General features: G+C 36.1%; 2 protein-coding genes across 6 annotated transcripts in view; one reads left to right on the top strand and one right to left on the bottom strand.

Annotated features, from left to right (window-relative positions):
- EXOC6B (exocyst complex component 6B) overlaps positions 1–20341 on the bottom strand; it is a 690744-nt gene that overhangs the window by 457231 nt on the left and 213172 nt on the right. The window lies entirely within an intron of this gene.
- LOC126934091 (fatty acid-binding protein 5-like) lies at positions 7771–8445 on the top strand. The gene has a single exon (XM_050754560.1). It carries the CDS (start codon positions 7831–7833, stop codon positions 8236–8238), a length of 408 nt encoding a protein of 135 aa, XP_050610517.1. The 5' UTR covers positions 7771–7830; the 3' UTR covers positions 8239–8445.

Here is a 20341-nt window from a genome sequence, read left to right as displayed (position 1 = left end):
AGAATATTCACTTCTGGCAATGGTGAACTAGATAATTTAGATAAGAAAAAGAATAACAAAGTATAAAAGCCAACTGCTTAAAGGCATCAGAGAGCTAAAAAGATGGCGAAAACCTTTTGGGCCAGTATCCAGGAAAGGGAAGTGCCATGGGGAAAAGAGTCCAATATTTGTAGCCATTCTTCCTTTGAGGGCATTTCCAATACAGGAGGGGTGACAGAGTGACTAAGTGGCACTTTTAACAATGCCAAAGGATTGGAAAACAAATACAGAAGTCAAGTTCCAACAGTTAGGAATGGCCTCGATATATCCCTTACTTTGGGATGGAACCCTGAACACTTGAACTCTATGACAAGGGTACACCAGGATTAGACTGACTGATTAGACTGACTGTCCCTTGCAGGAACCCACACTAAGCATGAAATTGGATTAAGGTAATTACAAAGTACTAGTGTCCCCCAGGATCCTGGAATAATACTGTCCACTGGTGTCTGATCAAAGCAAATGTGAATCATCTCCAAAAAAAGACACCATCATCCCAGACTTTCAATAGTTTCTACAAACAATTTTGACACGACAGTGCTGTGAGGCTGTGATATAATAAGAAATATATATTTGGTCTTCATCCCCACTGCCCAGCACAGAGTTTTGAAAACCTTTGTAACTTCCTAAGTGACAAAACTGATGCGAGCATCTTTAATTATAATATTTGGGTTTTGTCCCTGGTTTCTGGCACAGAGCACCTGAACACCCTTGGAATTTCTGAGTGTAAGAGGAGTATCCCTTTTATTCATAAGCTCCTTTCAACCATACCTGAGTTTGTGCTAATAACATGACTCTTGGCAGATGGGGGCTGATTACTAGAGGAATCAACCACAGGATTAAAGGGTTCAAATTCTCAGCCCCACCCCTTGACATCAAAGAAGAAAAGAAGGGGTGGAAATTAGTTCAATCACCAGTGTCCAGTGATTTAATCAATCATGTATACACAATGGAACCTCCATAAAAACCCTAAACAACAGGGTTAGAGAGCTTCCAAGATGGTGAACACGTCAAGATACTGAAAGGGTAGCATGCTTGAAGAGGCCATGGAATCTCCATGCCCTTCCTCCATACCCTGTCCTATGCATATCTTCCATTTGGCTATTCTTAAGTTGTACCCTTTCTAATAAACTGTTTTTATTAGTAAGTAAAGTATTTCTTTGAGTTCTGTAAACCATTATATCAAATAATAAAACCTGAAGAGGGAGTCATCAGAACTCCCAATTTGTAGCCAAGCTAAACGGAAGTATGGGTAAACAGGGGACTTACTCCTTGGGATTGTTATCAGCAGTGGGGGCAGTATTGTAGGACTGAGTCCTTAACCTTTGGGGTCTGCTATAACTTGTTAGATAGTAACACAATTGAGTTAAATTGGAGGACATTCAGTTGATGTTCAGAGCGAATTAGAGAATTGCTTTTTGTAGAAAACCATTTGCTGTCAGAACTGTTACCAGAATAGAAAAACAATTTTTCCCTTCAAATGCCAGGGATGCAATCAAAAGTAACCAAGCACAAAAGGAGTAAGACAAGATGAACAAAAACGAATAGGGGTCTTAAAAAAAAAAAAGCAGAGGAAGGAGATACAACAGAGCCCTCAAATTTCTAATTATTAGATACAGACTTTAAGGAATCAAAGGCAAAACATCACTACAAACCCAACATTCAATGGATAAGAATAGAATATTACAAACAACTTTATGCCTATATATTCAACAACTTAGTTGAAACAAATTCCTTATAGATGTAAACTACTAAAGCTAACTCAAAAAGAAAATGATAACCTGAATAACCTTGTATATATTAAAGAAATGGGGCCGGGCGCGGTGGCTCAAGCCTGTAATCCCAGCACTTTGGGAGGCCGAGACGGGCGGATCACGAGGTCAGGAGATTGAGACCATCCTGGCGAACACGGTGAAACCCCGTCTCTACTAAAAAAAAAAAAATACAAAAAACTAGCCAGGCAAGGTGGCGGGCGCCTGTGGTCCCAGCTACTCGGGAGGCTGAGGCAGGAGAATGGCGTAAGCCCGGGAGGCGGAGCTTGCAGTGAGCCGAGATCGCGCCACTGCACTCCAGCCCGGGCGACAGAGCAAGACTCTGTCTCAAAAAAAAAAAAAGAAATGGAACATGTAGATAAAAACCTTCCAACAAGTAAAACACAGGGACTATTGGTTCCCTAGTAAATTCTATCAAACATTCTGGTTGTTGTTATTGTTGTTGTTGCTGTTGTTAAGACAGGCTCTTACTGCATTGTCCAGGCTGGAGTGCAGTGGCATGAACACAGCTCATTGCAGCCTTGACCTCCTGGTCTTAACTGCCCAAACTCAGCCTCCCAAATAGTTGGGACCACAGGAGCATGATACCATGCCTGGCTAATTTTTTAAAATTTTTTGTAGAGACAGGGTGTTACTATGTTGCCCGGGCTGCTCTCGAACTCTTGGACTCAAGCAATCTTCCCACCCTGGCTTCCCAAAATGTTGAGATTACAGGCGTGAGCCACCACAACCACTCTGTATTAAACATTTAAGGAAGAAATACACATCAACGCCACACAACAACTTCAGAAAATGGAGGAGAACCGGACATATCCAAACTCATTTTACCAGGCCAATACTACCCTAATACTAAAGACTAGAGTCAATCTAGCAAACAAAAAGGCAAATGAGCACAGTGCTTTACAATGACCTATCTAAATTTAAGTAGGGAAATGCCTGAACACCCAGGAGATGATGAATGCTGCCCAGCCACCTCCATACTTTGAGTAAGGTGTACCTCCAAAAAAAGACAATTATATATGCTTGGAGAAAGTGTTTTGATACAAACAACCCAACTTGTTTCGCTGTCTTCCTATTACTGCCAACTTATTCATGACCCTGATCATAACAAGAGCTAAATGACCACTATAATGTATTTTCTATGAGAAAAAAGGTTTCCATTTGTTTGGTTGACTAACATACCTAAATATTTGCAACAAAACCTGGCATTTAGAAAACAGTAACAAATGGTTAAAATAAATGGATTTCTACACAAAAATTTAAAACCAAAGTTTTCCAGCTTTCTAGCTCATTTTCAAGAGGATGATTCAAATAGTATATAATTAAAGAAAGAAAGATACCAAAGAAAATCTATGCACAATATAGTCTTTAGAAAATACAGATCTAGAAATTAACATTCCCATTCAAAGACAATTAATAAGCATGGAGAGGCCAGATGCAGTGGCTCACGCCTATAATCCTAGCACTTTGGGAGGTAAAGGTGGGTAGATCACTTGAGGTCAGGAGTTCCAGACCAACCTGACCAACATGGTGAAACCTCGTCTCTACTAAAAATACAAAAATATTAGCCAGGCACAGTGGCGCATGCTTGCAATCCCAGCGACTTGGGAGGCTGAGGCAGGAGAATCACTTGAACTCAGGAGGCAGAGATTGCAGTGAGCCAAGATGGTGCCACTGCACTCCAGCCTGAGCAACAGAGCAAGATTCTGTCTCAAATATATATATAAATATATATATATACACACACACACATATATATATAACAATTAATAAGCATGGAGAAAAAAATGACCAAAAAGAAAAGACATATAAAGATAAGCTAATAATATAATTTTAAAAATAAAAATATTAAAAGAAAAAATTTTTGAAAAAATAATCTTGTGTAGTAAAAGAAAAAATATTTCTATAATATCAAGAAGTTAAGAAAAATGAATACTACAGAAAAGTTATCAAAGAAGAGACACAACATGCTTTTATAAAGTAATATGTCAGATGAATATTCTTTTAAAGAGTGATGACAGTTAATGGAAGAAATAGAAAAAACTTAAAAGCAATACAGAACTGAAAACCCCTTAGAAGCCAGAAGCAATACCAAATTAGGGTCATAAAGGAGAGAAGTGACACAAATTTTTTTTTAAAGACATGGATACACAATAAGGAAACAGACAAAAATACGAAAGAAATTAGAGAAATGATAAATACGGAAGACTGACAATGGAATGCCAACATACTGTAATTATTTTCAGATTAAGAGAAAAGAAAAAGTAGAATATAAAAATACTGAAGGCTAAAAAAATGTTTCAAGTTCTCAATTTGCACAAATAAGACTACCATGTTCCAAAAGAAATAATCAATACCAAAATATAGCTTAGAAAGTTTCCTGAACTTGAAGTCTAAAGATCTTATCACCAAGTCAAAAGAAGCATACCACACCACAAGTGGGAAAAAAAAAGAAAAAGAAGGCCTCCGGCTTCTCCTCAATAATAATAGATGTCAAAAGACAAGAGGTCTGGTGAGACAGCCCAGGAAGAATGAGTTCTAAAAATAGTATAAAAAGCCAAGGTGGAACAGACTTCTGGTTTAGCTCCAAAGTGTGAAAAGCTTAGAAGCTGTGACTCCCATATTCACAACAAGAAAAAAGATGAAAAACTAGAAAACAAACCAACTCTTCTCAGATCCATCAGAGAACTGAGGTCTCAAGACAAGCTGCTACCCAGAAAGTTAGAGAGACAGGTGAATACAGAGAAAGCACAACTATCATGAGTGGAAACCCCTGGTGCCTACCTAGTAACAGGTAGGAAAACTTAAATGATACATAATTACTGGAACAGTGTTAAAAGTTAAAACTCTTTAAGAGGCCCAGTCTTAGAGGGGCTCATGAGTTTTACTTTTAGGAGCTTTCCAAGGTTCTCATGGAGAATCCCCTCCTGCTTCCAGCAAAGAAAGGAGAAAAGTAACCATTTTGAAATATGCTCCCTCTAGTCTTCCTTTGTTATATAAAGGAAGAAAAACATAAAGGAAGAGAAGAAGAAGGAGAAGAAGAAGGAGGAGGAGGAGGAAGAGGAGGAGGAGGAGGAGGAAGAGGAGGAAGAGGAGGAGGAGAGAAGGAGAAGGAGAAGGAGGAGGAGGAGAAGGAGAAGGAGAAGGAGGAGGAGGAGAAGGAGAAGAAGAAGGGTCAAGAAACTCTGAAGGTTTCCCTCTAGTCTTCCTTTCCTATATAAAGGAAGAAAAACATAAAGGAAGAGGAGAAGGAGGAGGAGGAGGAGGAGAGAAGGAGAAGGAGAAGGAGAAGGAGAAGAAGAAGGGTCAAGAAACTCTGAAGGTCACAGTCCAGGAAAGTTGGTTCAATATTTTTTAACGAAAGAGAGATTTAATCATAATACTACAGAAAGCTTCCTGCCTCCAACCCCAAAAGCCTTACCACCACATTAATAACAGTGAATTATAACTGAAAGAGCTACAAAACAAGTACTTTGTTTAAAAAGGAGCTACTAGGGAAAGCTAAAGACAAGGGAGAGAAAAACAAGGACACAAGAGGAAATTGAAAGCTCTGACACCAAAAATTACAGTAAACATTAAATACAGACTAACTCCTACCTAGATAAATACTCATGTTAAAATCCTATTTATCTCAGCTCTTAATATCTGATGCATCATGTCTATCAGAGAGGGTGGAATGGGGAATAATTATTGTACAGCTATCTCTATTTACTCCTAAAGCATTTCCATTATCCCAAAAAGAAACCCTATACCCAATATCCTTAAGGTTTCTTTTTGGGATAATGGAAATGTTTTAGGAGTAAATAGAGACAGTTGTACAAAACTGAATATACTAAATGCCACTAAATTGTTCACTTAAAGATGGATAATTTTATGTTATGTAAATCTTACCTCAATTTAAAATTTTTAATTCTTAAAAATAATACCAATAATGGATTAGGTTATTACAGTTTATGGATAATGGAAATTAATGACAGCAATGTTATAAGGAACTAGAGGGAGGAACTGGGAATACTCTGTTACAATGTATCTGCCCTACTATGAAGCATTACACTGTTATTTGAAAGTAGACTTAGATTAATTATAAATTGATATTGCAAACCCAAGAACAACTGGTAAAAATTTTTAAAGAAAGTATAATTATATGCTGAGAGGGAAAATGGAATTATATAAAATACTCAATTAAAACCACAAAAGGCAGGAAAAAAAGATGTTTTAAAGGAACAAAGAACACGTATAATAACAATATAAAAGTAATAAATATAGTAGCTATTAATCCAATTAAATCAATAATCACCTTAAATGTGATTTGTCCAAATATACTAACTAAAATGAGATGGAAAGAGTGGATGAAAAGAAAGACTTAGCTATATGTTGCCTATAAGAAACCCACTTTAAGTATAAAACTACAGATAGATTAAAAATAAAGAGATAGAGAAACATATACCACATCAACAGTAACAAAAAGAAAGCTGGAGTTACTATATCATTTTCAGACAAAGCACATTTCAGAACAAATAAAATTATCAGGGATATAGAGAGGCACTACATAATGATAAAGGAGTCAATTCTCCAAGAAGATACAACAGTCCTTAGTGGGTATGCACCTAACAACAGAGCACCAATATGCATAAGGCAATAAATGATAGAACTTCAAGAGAAAACAAAAAAATTATTATTATTATAATTGGAGAATGCAATACACATTTATCAATAATTGAACGATCCAGCAGGCAGAAAATCAGTAATAGCTAAACTGAACAACTGGATCTACTTGACATTTGTAGAATACTTCATTCAATAATAGCAGAATAGACACTTTTCTCAAGCTTACATGGAAAATCCACCAAGGCATACCACACCGATGGCCATAAAACACACTCAAAAATTTTGAAAGAATAGAAATCAAAAGACATACCCACTCAGATCACAATGGAATGGAACAAGAAATCAATAATAGAAAATCCCAAAATATTTTGAGATTAAACAACATACTTCTAAATAATACACGAGCCAAAGAAGTCTCAAGAGAAGCTTTTTAAAAATGTAAACGAAATAAAACCTAAAATACAACTAATCAAAATTTGTGGTATACAGCAGAAACAGTGCTTACAGGGGAATTTATAGCATTTAATGCATAAACCAGTAAAGAAGAAAGATCTAAATTCCACCTAAGGAAACTAGAGAAAGGGCTGCAATATAAACCTAAGCAAGCAAAAGAAAAGAATAATTAACATTGGAGTAGGAATCGATGAAATTGAAAATAAGAGAACAATAGAGACAATGAAATGAAAAGCTGGTTCTTTGAAAAGACGGGTAAAGTTGACAAATCTCCAGCCAGGTTAACTGCAAAAAGGGAGATAAACAGAAGCCATAAATTACAAATAGCACAAACATAAGGGAGACCATCGTTACTAATCCCATGAACATTAAAAGGATAACAAAAGAATATTATGAACAAATCTATACTCATAAATTTGATAACTTTGATGAAACAGAGCAATTCCTTGAAAGACATAATCTACCAAAATTAGTTTATTGAAAAATAAATAATTTAAATATATCTGTATCCCATATCTATTAAACAAATTGAATTAATAATTAATAACCTTTCAAGACAGAAAGCAGCAAATCCAAATAAGTTAGCTGGTGAACTCTACCATTTATGAAAGAAATTATTGAATTCTCTACAATCTCTTCCAAAAAAATAGAAGCACAAAGACGCTTCCTAAATCATTCTATTAAATCAGCATTTCGTAATATCAAAGCCAGATTTAAAAACTTACTAGAAAGGAAAAGTACAGATCAATATCTCTAATGAACACTGATGTAAACATCCTCAACAAAATACAGTAATGCAAATCCAATAATGTATAAAAAGAATTAAACATCACAACAAGTAAGGCTTGTTATAGGTATGTAAGGCTGGTTTGACATTAAGAAATCAATTAATATAGACACAGCAAGCTGCCACGCCGACGCCGACCCCATTCTGCACGTCAGCCCGCCCGCGCCCACCATGGCCACAGTTCAGCAGCTGGAAGGAAGATGGCGCCTGGTGGATAGCAAAGGCTTTGATGAATACATGAAGGAGCTAGGAGTGGGAATAGCTTTGCAAAAAATGGGCGCAATGGCCAAGCCAGACTGTATCATCACTTGTGATGGCAAAAACCTCACCATAAAAACTGAGAGCACTTTGAAAACAACACAGTTTTCTTGTACCCTGGGAGAGAAATTTGAAGAAACCACAGCTGATGGCAGAAAAACTCAGACTGTCTGCAGCTTTACAGATGGTGCATTGGTTCAGCATCAGGAGTGGGATGGGAAGGAAAGCACAATAACAAGAAAATTGAAAGATGGGAAATTAGTGGTGGACTGTGTCATGAACAATGTCACCTGTACTCGGATCTATGAAAAAGTAGAATAAAAATTCCATCATCACTTTGGACAGGAATTAACTAAGAGAATGACCAAGCTCAGTTCAATGAGCAAATCTCCATACTGTTTCTTTTTTTTTTTTTTTCATTACTGTGTTCAATTATCTTTATCACAAACATTTTACGTGTAGCTGTTTCAAAGTGTGTTGGATTAATTAGGATCATCCCTTGGTTAATAAAGAAATGTGTTTGTGCTTTAAAAAAAAAAAAAAAAATCAATTAATATAATCCAACACATCCATAGGTTAAAAAAGACAAAAAATGATCATATCAAAAAACGAAAAACAAGCATTTGACAAAAACCAACACCATTCATCATAATAACTCTCAGCAAACTGCTAATAGAAGGAAACTTCTGAAACCTGATGAAGAACATCCATAAAAAACCTATATCACATCATATTTGACAGTGAGAAACTAGATGCTTTCCTCCTAAGATCAGGAACAATACAAGGATGTCACTTCTCACCACTACTATCTAACATCATATTGGATGTCCTAGCTAATGCAATAAAGCAAGAAAAGGAAACAAAATATACATAAATTGGGAATATAACTGTATTTGTTTGCCAACCACATGACTATTTTAGAAAATTCCAATGAATCACTGGGAGAAAAAAAAAAAGCCCTCCTAAAACTAAGTGATTATAGCAGGGCTGCAGGATAGAGGTGAATATACAAAAGTCAGTTGCTTTACTAAATACTAGCAATGAACAACTGAAACTTGAAAGTCAAAACCCAATGCCATTTACATTAGCACCCCAAAGAAACAATTAGGTATAAATCTAAAAAATGTGTACAAAGCCTATAGGAGGAAAACTACAAAACTCTTATTAAAAAGACCAAAGAAAACAGAAATAAATGAAGAGATATTCCATGTTCATTGATAAGAAATCTCAATATTAGGATATCCATTTCTCCCAAATGATCTAAAGATTCAACACAATTCCAATAGAAAATTCTAGTAAGTTATTTTGTGACTATTGACAAACTGATTCTAAAGTTTGTATGGAAAGGCAAAAGACACAGAATAGTCAACATAACACTGACGAAGAGGAAGAAGATCAGAGGACAGTGTCCAAATTTAAGACTTACTATAAAATGTAAAACTGGCTGGGAGCAGTGGCTCACATGTGTAATCCCAGCACTTTGGGAGGCCAAGGCCAGCAGATTGCTTGAGCGCAGGAGTTCGAGACCAACTTGGGCAATATAGTGAGACCCTGTCTCTACAAAAAATACAAAAATTAGCCCAGTATGGTGGCATACACCTATTAGTTCCAGCTACTGGGGAGAATGAGGTGGGAGTTTCCCTTGAGCCTGGGAGGCATAGGCTGCACTGAGCCAAGACTGTGCCACTGCACTCCAGCCTAGGCAATGGGGTAAGACCTTATCTCAAAAAAATAAAATAAAATAACTAAGACTGTGATATTGGCAAAAGAACAGACAAATAAATCAAAAGAACAGAACACTGAGTCTAGAAATAGACCCACACAAATAGAGTCAACTGATCTTTGACATGAAAATGAAGAAAATCCAATGGAAAGGAGAGTCATTTCAACAAATAGATGATGGAACAGCTGGAAAGCCACATGCAATAAAATGAATGTAGACACAGACCCTAACATGGTTCAAAAAATGTGACTTCGATAGATCATAGACCTAAATGTAAAACACAAAAATATAAAACTTCTGGACAATAGCAAGAGATAACCTAGGTAACCTTGGGTTCAGTGACAATTTTTTAGATACAACACCAAAAGCATGACCTATGAAAGGAAAAAGTGATAAACTGGAATTCATTACAACTTAAAACATCTTCTCTGTAAAAACAATGCTAAGAAAATGAAACACAATGCACAAACTGGGTTAGAATGCAGTAAGAAAATGAACAAATCTATTTTTTAAAAAAAAGGCAAAGGATTCAACAAACACCTCATCAAAGATATACAGATGGGAAATAAGCACATATAAAGATGTTTAATGTCATCTGTTATGAGAAGATTTCCAATTAAAATAACAAGTAGACACCATTATAGACTTGTATGGCTATGGCGCTATACATATATATACACACACACACATATATATATATATATATATATATATATTCCCCCCCCCCCCCGAAACGGAGTCTCACTCTGTCACCCGGGCTGGAGGGCAGTGGCGCGATCTTGGCTCACTGCAAGCTCCACCTCCCGGGTTCATGCCATTCTCCTGCCTCAGCCTCCCAAGTAGCTGGGACTATAGGCGCCTGCAACCACGCCCAGCTAATTTTTTCGTATTTTTAGTAGAGATGGCGTTTCACCATGGGTTAGCCAGGATGGTCTTGATCTCCTGATCTCGTGATCCACCTGCCTCGGCCTCCCAAAGTGCTGGGATTACATGAGTGAGCCGCTGCGCCCAGCCTGTATGGCTAAAATTTTTAAAAGCAAAATAACAAATGCTGATGAGGGTGTGGAGCAACAGGAACTCTCGTTCATTGCTGGTGGGAATGCAAAATAGTACAGACACTTTGGCAGTTTCAAAGAACAAAACTAAATGATCAACCAATGGATCCACCTTACCATATGATCCACCAATCATGTTCCTAGTTATTTACATAAATTAGTTGAAAATTTATGTCCACAAAAAAAACTGCAAACAAATGTTTATAGCAGCCGTATTCATAATAGCCAAACCTTAGAAGCAACAAAGACGTCTTTTGGTAAGTGAATGGATAAACAAACCTTGGTATATTCATACGATGGAATATCATTTGGAAATAAAATGAAACACACCATGAAAAGGCAGAGAGGAACATTAAAAATGCATACTGCTAAGTGAAAGAAGCCAGTTGAAGGCCAGATACTATACGATTCCAATTATATGACATTCTAAAATAAGCAAAACTACAGAGGCAATTGAAAGATCATTGGTGGCCAGGGGGTTGGTGGGGGATAGGAGGAAGAATGAATGAGTGAGAATGTTCTTCTAAGTGGTCTAGGTCTCTTATAAACCTCTACCTAATTATTTCCCTTTTCTCAGTAAAAGATCATCTGCTGAAATGTAGGTTCAGGTAAATTTGGAGGATTCAGCAACATGAGAAGTTTGAAATAGTCACCCCAGAGAAAGAAAGCAAGACTTAAGAGATGATCATAAGAATTTATAAGAACCATGAATGTATTGGTCAGTTTAAGTAGCATGACTGTAGTAGATAAATCAGGATAATTATATTACTGTTTCCATGAATGAATATAATTCTCAGTAGCCATAATGTTTTCCTTGTTGTGGATTTTATGCTTAAGTTTCTTCCTTCTTCATTAAAACCAACATACTCCATGTAAGAAACAGACAGAATGATGAATATAGTGATTAATGGTTAAGACATAATATTCTCTCAGCAAAAGAACAGACCAACCAAGTTGACAGCTCCATATTCACATGCCTATCAATTAATTAAAATACTTCAAATATCTGATTGTTACTTTAGAATCCATCTGCTATAATAGATGGCTTATATAGAACAGCAATCTGATATAAATTTTAATTCCTACTAACAATGTATGAGTTCATGTCAAAATATGCTTTTGATTATAAATACTACATATATACAATTTCTATTGTATATATTAATAGCATCATTCTGTCACACAGGTTATTGACTTCTGCTAACATATCCAAGACACATAAAGAAAGATGAGCCCCAAATTCAAAACAAGCAGTCTGTTGAGATCGAACATCAGCCTTAGATCAAAATTAAGCATTCCTCCTCCTCACTCAGTATACTTGGATCTGAATGAAATTAATCACAGCCATCAATGTCTAAAAATGACAGCTTCTAGGAGATGGTGACACACAAATTTTTTGGAACAAGGGTCTGGCTTTAACCTGAGTCATCAGCCCCCCTCTCCTCCCAAAAAAGTAGGAGGAGGAGGAGGAGAAGCAACACTAAGTAGAAGAGAAGTGGGTGGGAGGGAAAGAAAATAGTCAGGGTTAACTTGTGTATGGACAGATGGTTTTTTTTTTTTTTTTTTTTTTTTAAAGCACTTTCTTTTCCACCAGGGAATATCAGTGGCCTTTTAAGCAGTTTCACATTTAAATGTGTGTTCTGACAGTCATGTCAGAGCCTGGGTAAAAGCCTTTTCATGGAAATCATTAAAACGAAAAGATCCAGACAAGAGGCCTGTTTTTTTCCAGGGAGACAGGGTAGAATAGAATAATGTCACTTTTAAAAGATGGAAGTACCGTAAACACCGAAGGGATAGACGAAACACCTTCTTTACCCTCCCTTCCCCTCCCCTGGCCCCCTAGCACCTGAGAATTTTTACCTGCTGCTGTCTAGAATACTCTATTATCAATAGTCAAGGATCCTTGGGGATAAGGTTAGGAGTGAGGAGAAAAAGAAGAAAAAGCCTACAACTGTACATCAACTTGTGATTCAAAGCAGGAGAGAACAGAGCAATCCCAGAAGTATTCCAATGGAGCTGACCCTCCTGGGTCCTATACTCCCCGTCTGTAACTCACAAAGTCTCAAAGCTCTTAACTTTAAATTGCTGAATCATTCCAGCAAGTGGTGTGTACCTATCTGCTGGTAAGAAATAACAGTCATTCCTTGCTTCAACCATCATTTCCTTGCTTCCCACTGGTAAGTGCTCTGCTGCCCACTGTCAAGACTGAAGCAATGCTGACTACTTCTCCCTAGGAAAACTGGAGGTTGAGTCAGCCAGCCACGAAGGTCACTTTATATCTTGGCTCAAACACTAGGCCCTCTGCAAAAGATGTTTTTTGTTCCTGAAAGACCACAGAGATACTGGTATTTCCCTTACCCAAGTTAACAACTTTTCAAGGACGTCCCCCACCCACTACATTTTTCCCTTATGGCTCTTTTTATTCCCCCTTAATATCAGAACTGGAATCTTGATATGCTAGAATGTTTTTTCACTTATATGTTCCATAAAGATCATTTCTAAATGATTATTAAGTGTGCCAGAAAAAAAATCATCTTAGATTTACTAGTCCCCGGTCATTTGACACTGACGGAAGTTTCTGTCACACTGATCTTCTAGATTCCCCTAATGCTTTAGTGACTCTAACAACCTTAGGAAGAAGTATAATACAAAACCCAAAGTCGGTGTTACTGAAATAAATCTCATAGATGCCAAGAGACTTCCCCCTAAGAGCTGGCATTATGCACAATCTTAAACCCAGTTAAATAAAAAAACCCTGTGAGTAAACTCTGGTTTCAGATTCATCAAAGATAACTTTGAAATTTTCGCTTTACCCTTAAAATGAGAAAATTCCTAAGAATCAAAAAGAAAACAAAAAATAATTCAATAATAACATTTGTGAATGTTCTTTATGCACCAGGCACTATAGTAAGCAGAAAATCTGGATTGTTTTATTTAAATTCAAACAACTTTACAACATAGATACTTTCATTATTTCCACTTTAAAGAAGAGAAAACTGAAGTTTACAGAGGTGCTTTAAGTGATTACAAGTTATAAATCCCAGAGAGTGACAGAAACAAGATTTGAAGACAAACCAATGAGACTGGGTGTACCCCATGTGCGTAACTCATGTGGATAACTGTACTTCTATTACTGATCACATCCAAACTAGCTTATATTAAAATCATTTATTTCTGAGTCCGATCCATACTATGATAGAGTTAGAGAAATTATTACAGCATTCTTCGGAGAAAGAAAAACACTTCCTAGTTAATAAAGTCTTCTGTGAAGACCAACTTTTACACAAATTATTTCTTCCCCATTACTGACAATTAAACAACATTTAAAGTAGTAATAGCCTATTATGTAATAATTCAACGGTATATGTATGTAAAAATAAAAGCATCTCCTATGCACTTAGGAATCCCAAAAAATCGGAAAGCAAAACACAACCTATAAAGATTACAATTAAGAATCTCCAACTTGGCCAGGCACAGTGGCTCACGCCTGTAATCCCAGCACTTTGGGAGGGTGGATCATGAGGTCAAGAGTTCAAGACCAGCCTGGCCAAGATGGTGAAAACCCATCTCTACTAAAAACACAAAAATTAGCTGGGTGTGGTGGCAGGCACCTGTAATCCCAGCTACTAGGGAGGGCTGAGGCAGGAGAATTGCTTGAACCTGGGAGGTGGAGGTTGCAGTGAGCCGAGATGGCACCACTGCACTCCAGCCTGGGTGACAGAGCAAGACTACGTCTCCCAAAAAAAAAAAAACATATATCCAACTTACAGAGTGGAATACTAAAGTCCCAGGATGAGAAGGTATGTCACTTAATCAGTTTACCATGGGGAGGGCTTCACAACCCCAAGTCCTAGATAATAGTCTCTTCCCAGTCTCATCTTGATTATATAATTGGCCTCTCAGCGCAGAGGCAAAGGGAAAGCATTTTATAAGTTTATACTAGTTCTTACTATATCATATTAATTTGTCTCAAATATAAAAGGAAACAAATTATTATATTTGCATTTTAAGTTCACAAAATGACTGTAATAAGAAGAAACCTTTATTCTTTTTCTGTTTGTTCAGTAGGAAGAATTACCCTGGTGGCATTCCAGGAAAAAATAACACTAGCACATGCATATACTAAGGACTGCATCATTAACTAATCCATTCCAGGCAAAAAACTCTCAGGAAGGTTTATTTATTTCTTCTTGAAATCCCTGTAAGCCTATTTTCTCCATGTAATCCTCAGAAAATATGAAAAGACACTTAAAGAAAATGTAACTGAAACAAACCTTCATTGTAACTGAATTAATTTTATAGTTTCATAACCATCTTTATCTCAATCCAGTATCATAAAGATAACACTCTTGATATGTGTGACATATCACAGAATATGTGAATAATAACTCAGTACCTATTTTACTTTATATGACTTTAGATAAAATGACTAAATGACTTTAGATAAAAACCAAAAAAACAAAGCTATATTTACTATACATGTAATGCCCTCTACAGGCCATCAGTGGAATGTATCAGAGAGACAGAACTAAATAAAGATTTCTCAGACTTAGTTATTATGCACTAACACAATTTATTTTCTACATAGGCCAATAGGAATTAGTCTCATTTCTAATCTACATAAGTTTCAAACAAAATTTTCCATATTCTTTCAATTCTTTAAATGAAGTCTTTCAAGGGCCCAAATGGTCATTTACCCAGCTTAGTTATATTCAACATACTGTTAAAAGGATTTTTATATACCACCACTGCATATATATATATACACACACACATATGCCATAAGTTAATAAGTACACACACACATATAATGTTAAACAGACCTATGAAGTAAACAGTAAACATTAAAAAGTATACTCTTCATGTATATTAGTACAAACTTCCACCCATCTCTACTTGAAAAAAATCCAGATATTAGTGATGGTTCTAATACAAAGTTTAGTCTAAGGCAGGAGAATCACTTGAGGACAGGCGTTGGAGACCAGCCTAAGCAAAACAGGAAGACCCTTTCTCTACAAATAAATAAAGTTTAGAAGATAATTACTTTCCAGAAATATAAATGCAATATATTCACTTTCTTTCTTTCTTTCTTTTTTCCTTTCTTTCTTGTTTTTTTGTTGTTGTTGTTGTTTTTTGTTTGTTTGTTTGTTTGTTTGTTTGTTTTGAGACAGTGTCTTGTTCTCTCTCCCAGACTGGAGTGCAGTGGCCCAGTCTCGGTTCACTGCAACCTCCACCTCCCAGGTTCAAGAGATTTTTGTGCTTCAGCTGGGATTACAGGCATGAGCTACCATGCCCGGTCAGCTTTCTTTGAACCTAATTAATGTTTTCAAGATTTGATCTACCAAACTTTCCAAAAATCACCCTCATGACTAACGCAATACAACATGACAAAGCAAATTTATTTCAGGGGAATCATTTTCTCCTTGTTAAACTCATGATATTTTAAACATATTGCCATTCTCAAAACAGTATTAATTAAGATTACGGAATGGGATGGGTGGAGAATGCAGAAGAAAAGAAAGGGAAAACAAATGACAATTTTTTTTAAGTTCCCCAAATAAGGTTAGATTTGAACTAACTCCAACTCAAATTCTCAAGTTATTTCTCCAGATTATTAGCAAAGTCTTTCTCTCATAATTTACAAGAGAATAAGTTCCTGACATAAAGGATAAGCTCAGCCTGATTTCTTCTCTCTATCTCGTGCACTGTCTTCTGCCTTCCACCCCTCTGCCCATGGAACGACCCAGATGCCAGCGCCATGCTCTTAGATGTCTCAGACTCTAGAACTGTGAGCTAAATAAACTTCTTTTCTTTATAAACTATGCAGTCTGTGGTATTCTGCTAAAGCAGTAGAAAATGGACTAAAACACCTTCTGAATTTTTTTTAATCATCTAAGTTTTGGAAAATCTCTCTATCAAAAATAAATTTTTTATAAAAGCTGTATAATGCTTAATCCAAGTCTTTAGGTGAATATTTTATACCTTAGAGTCCAGGGCATAGTCCAGAGTAGAGTTAGTCATTTGCTGATCTATATACAGAAAAACAAATCAGCCTTCCTTTTTAATGGGGTTTACATGGCAATTGAACAGTTAATAACATTATAATTCTTCTAAGTTAAGAAAACTTTATAAACAAAGAAAGTTTCTAATAGTAAACAGATATGACTTCAGTAAGGTTTTCAAGTGGGTGGTCAGAGGCCTAATACTAAAATTTTCATAAAGTGACAGAATGAAACGAGTTAAGTATGAAACTGATGCTCAATGGAAAGAAAAAGAATTCCAATTCACAGTAAACAAATGACATTAAAGAAATTATCAGAAAGGACAAAAAACAAATGGGATATTATTTGAAGGTAGAATTGTTTTATACAAATTCAGCAAATATGAAAGAAGGCGATAATCAAAATAACAAGTTTAAATGAACTAAATGATGCTATTTAGACCTGAGTAGACACTGCTAATAAATAAAAACAGAACACAACATATGAGATTCTAACAATTCCTTCCCTGAACTCTTGAAATTTACGCATATGAGAATGGAGCATTAATATTTGGTACACAAAAGCCCAAAGCGTTATGGAATTTGGAAAAGCTGTAAGAAGTTCATATGGTACTCTACTACCACAAAGGAAGACAGTAAACAGAGGCAAGTTTCAAAAGCAGAAAATAAGGAACAAACAATAAAAGTTCAGCAAGATTTCCAGATACTAAAAATAGTTAAATTCTAGAATGGCCTTTTTCTAAGTGGTGAAAGGACTCTTTATCTCACAAACCATTAAGAGTAGTTTATAAGCTAAAGACCATTTATTTCTCAGTTTTAATTATCATCAGTAGCCTAATTCTTCTTGCTAAACTCAACTTCACATCTCCTCCCCCAAATAGTCAAATATGCATACAATCATTATTAAACCAAAGATTCTTTACAATTTCTTTTATTGTTCACACACAGTCAGCAGCTATAAAATTTAGGGCTACTTTCCATTCATGTCAGTGTTTCAGCAATTCATGTCAAAGCTAAGAGAAATTTTTTAAAACTAAATGTTAAAAAAAGGAGTTTCAACACTAGTTATGCTGTAGATGGCTACAAAACTATTTCCTCCATAAAAATAATACCAAAAAGTGAAAAAAAATAATTCTTTAAAAAAGCAGAAGAGATGTGGATGGGGAAAAATAAAGAACAAAGTATCACAAAGAGATGAGCCTATGTTAGCAGAGACTGGCAACCATTATTATCACTAAGGACAGATATCAAATCTGGGTCACAAGCAGAACAAAAAAATAAATCTACCGTGGATAAGGGAACATTATTGTAATCAAGAGACAACAAATTTTTAATACTGACATTTAAGCTGGTATAGGGGACTGAAATCTAGATGAGTCCCAAACACAAAGCCACTTACTCTCACCTTCCAATTACCACCTCACTTCCCAACTCCACCCACAAGTTTATAACTGAGTAAGCACTATGTAGGAAGATTGAGATGGTACCAGGAAATACAGGGAGATCTAGTGTTTAGATCACAATACCTTATTGGAAGAGCAAACAATCAAAAATTATGAGACATGGGAAAAAGCAGAAAAATGTGACTCATAATCAGGAGAACAAACAGCAATAGAAAAAGACCCATAAGTAACCTAGATATTCAAATTAGCTGACAAAAACTTAAATAACTACTGTAAATGTGTAAAGAATGTAGAGAAAAGACTGGATCAAACAAGAGAAAAAAGGTAGACCATTTCAGCAGAGAAATAAAAACTCAAAAATGAACAAAATAGAAACTCTAGTACTGAAAAACATAGTATCTGAAATAAGGAACTTATTGGATGTTCTTAAAAGCAGACTAAACAAACCAGAAGAAAGCATTAGTAAGTCTGAATTATTGACGTGCAGAAAAAAAGATCAGGAGCCCATTCATTAATATCTAGGAGTATGATAAAAGTATAATTGGATTCCCAGAAGGAAAAGAACAGAAGATAAAGTAGAAAAATATATTTGAGGAGATATTTGAGGAGATACTGGCCAAAAGTTTTCCAAACCTTATAAAAGATTTCAAACTAGAGGTCCAAGAAGATCAATGAAGAACAAGAAATATAAAAACTAACAAACATGCACACACACACACACACATAGAAAAAACCTCCTCATACTTAGTCAACTCTGTGCAAATAATAAAGGGAAAACATTAAGAACAGCAAGAAAAAACAGACACATTTAGGGAAAAAATTTGAATACAACTAACATCAGAAACAATGAAATCAGTAAACAATAAAATGACATGTTTAAAGTGCTGAAGAAAAAAATTAACAGAATCTTGCATCTGGTGAAGATAGCCTTTAAAAATAAAGATGGAATAAACACATCCTTAGGTGAATGAACACAGAGAAACTGTTGCTGGAAGAGGTCTATAATACTATGGGTACTATATTAAATATTAAAGTAAGTGCTTCAAGTGGGTATGGCTGTCTTAATATTAAGAAAATCAATCTCAGAACAAAGCATATTATCAAAAACATAAGTGGTACATTTCATAATCATAAAACAGTCAAACCATTTAAAAGATATAAAAAACTAAAAGTATATACGTAGTATATATACATAGGTTGGCATAATATAAATTACTTTGCACTATCCATTGAAGAGAACTATTAAAATGGCAACACCACAATTACTTTTGCACCAACCTAACAGAAGCAATGACACCTCAGTAGAAGCAAGTATTCTTAGCAACCGGATCTTGGTTTCTAAATACCATTCTCCATTAATGCAGTGTTTAGTACTACATGGAAAAGAAAATGGATGATTCTTGGACTGCCACAGGGATTAAGTAATTGCTGAAAATATAAAAATATGGGGATACATTAAGGGACATAGAAGGTAGCCTGAAATAACTCCCAATCTGAGCAACAAAACAAGTAACATAGTATTGTATTAAAACTCAAAGTATTAGATATTTGTGGGTCCATACTGATATAAACAAAGGAGCAAATCAATAAATTAATAACAGGTGGGGTGAGGTGGGGAGCAAAGAGACAAATCTTCCTTACAGAGGAATGCCAAATAGTTTACATAGATACCACAGCCAAGAGGTGAAATTTAATACCCTCCACCACCATGCCCCATGCCACCACCTTAAGCATGGGCTGCATTTAGCAGCCCACTTTCAAAGAATAAAGGTGAAAATAGGGACAACTCCGCAGTGAAGAAACCTGACAAACACCACCTTCATTGTGATGAAAGTTCACATCACCAGTGAGTGATATCATGTAGATATCACGAATTCCCTGATGTGATATGATTAAAAGGGCACTTCATTTCTGTGGTATCCTTTTCAAAAATCTATATCCCACTCTAATAATAAGAAAAGCACCAGACAAAGACAGAGTGGGAGACATGCGCCAGTACCTCCCAAGACTTGTCAAGGTGGCCAGGCGTGGTGGCTCACACCTGTAATCCCAGCACTTTGGAAAGCCAAGGCAGGCAAATCACTTGAGGACAGGAGTTGAAGACCAGCCTGGCCAACACAGCAAAACCGCATCTCTACTAAAAATACAAAAAATTAGCCAGGCATGGTGGCACATGCCTGTAATCCCAGCTACTCGGGAGGCTGAGGCAAGAGAATTGCTTGAACCTAGGAGGCGGCAGTGA

The sequence above is a fragment of the Macaca thibetana genome, chromosome 13, assembly GCF_024542745.1.
Source record: "Macaca thibetana thibetana isolate TM-01 chromosome 13, ASM2454274v1, whole genome shotgun sequence".
In the NCBI taxonomy this organism is placed as follows: domain Eukaryota; kingdom Metazoa; phylum Chordata; class Mammalia; order Primates; family Cercopithecidae; genus Macaca; species Macaca thibetana.
This window is presented reverse-complemented; position numbering and strand designations above follow the sequence as displayed.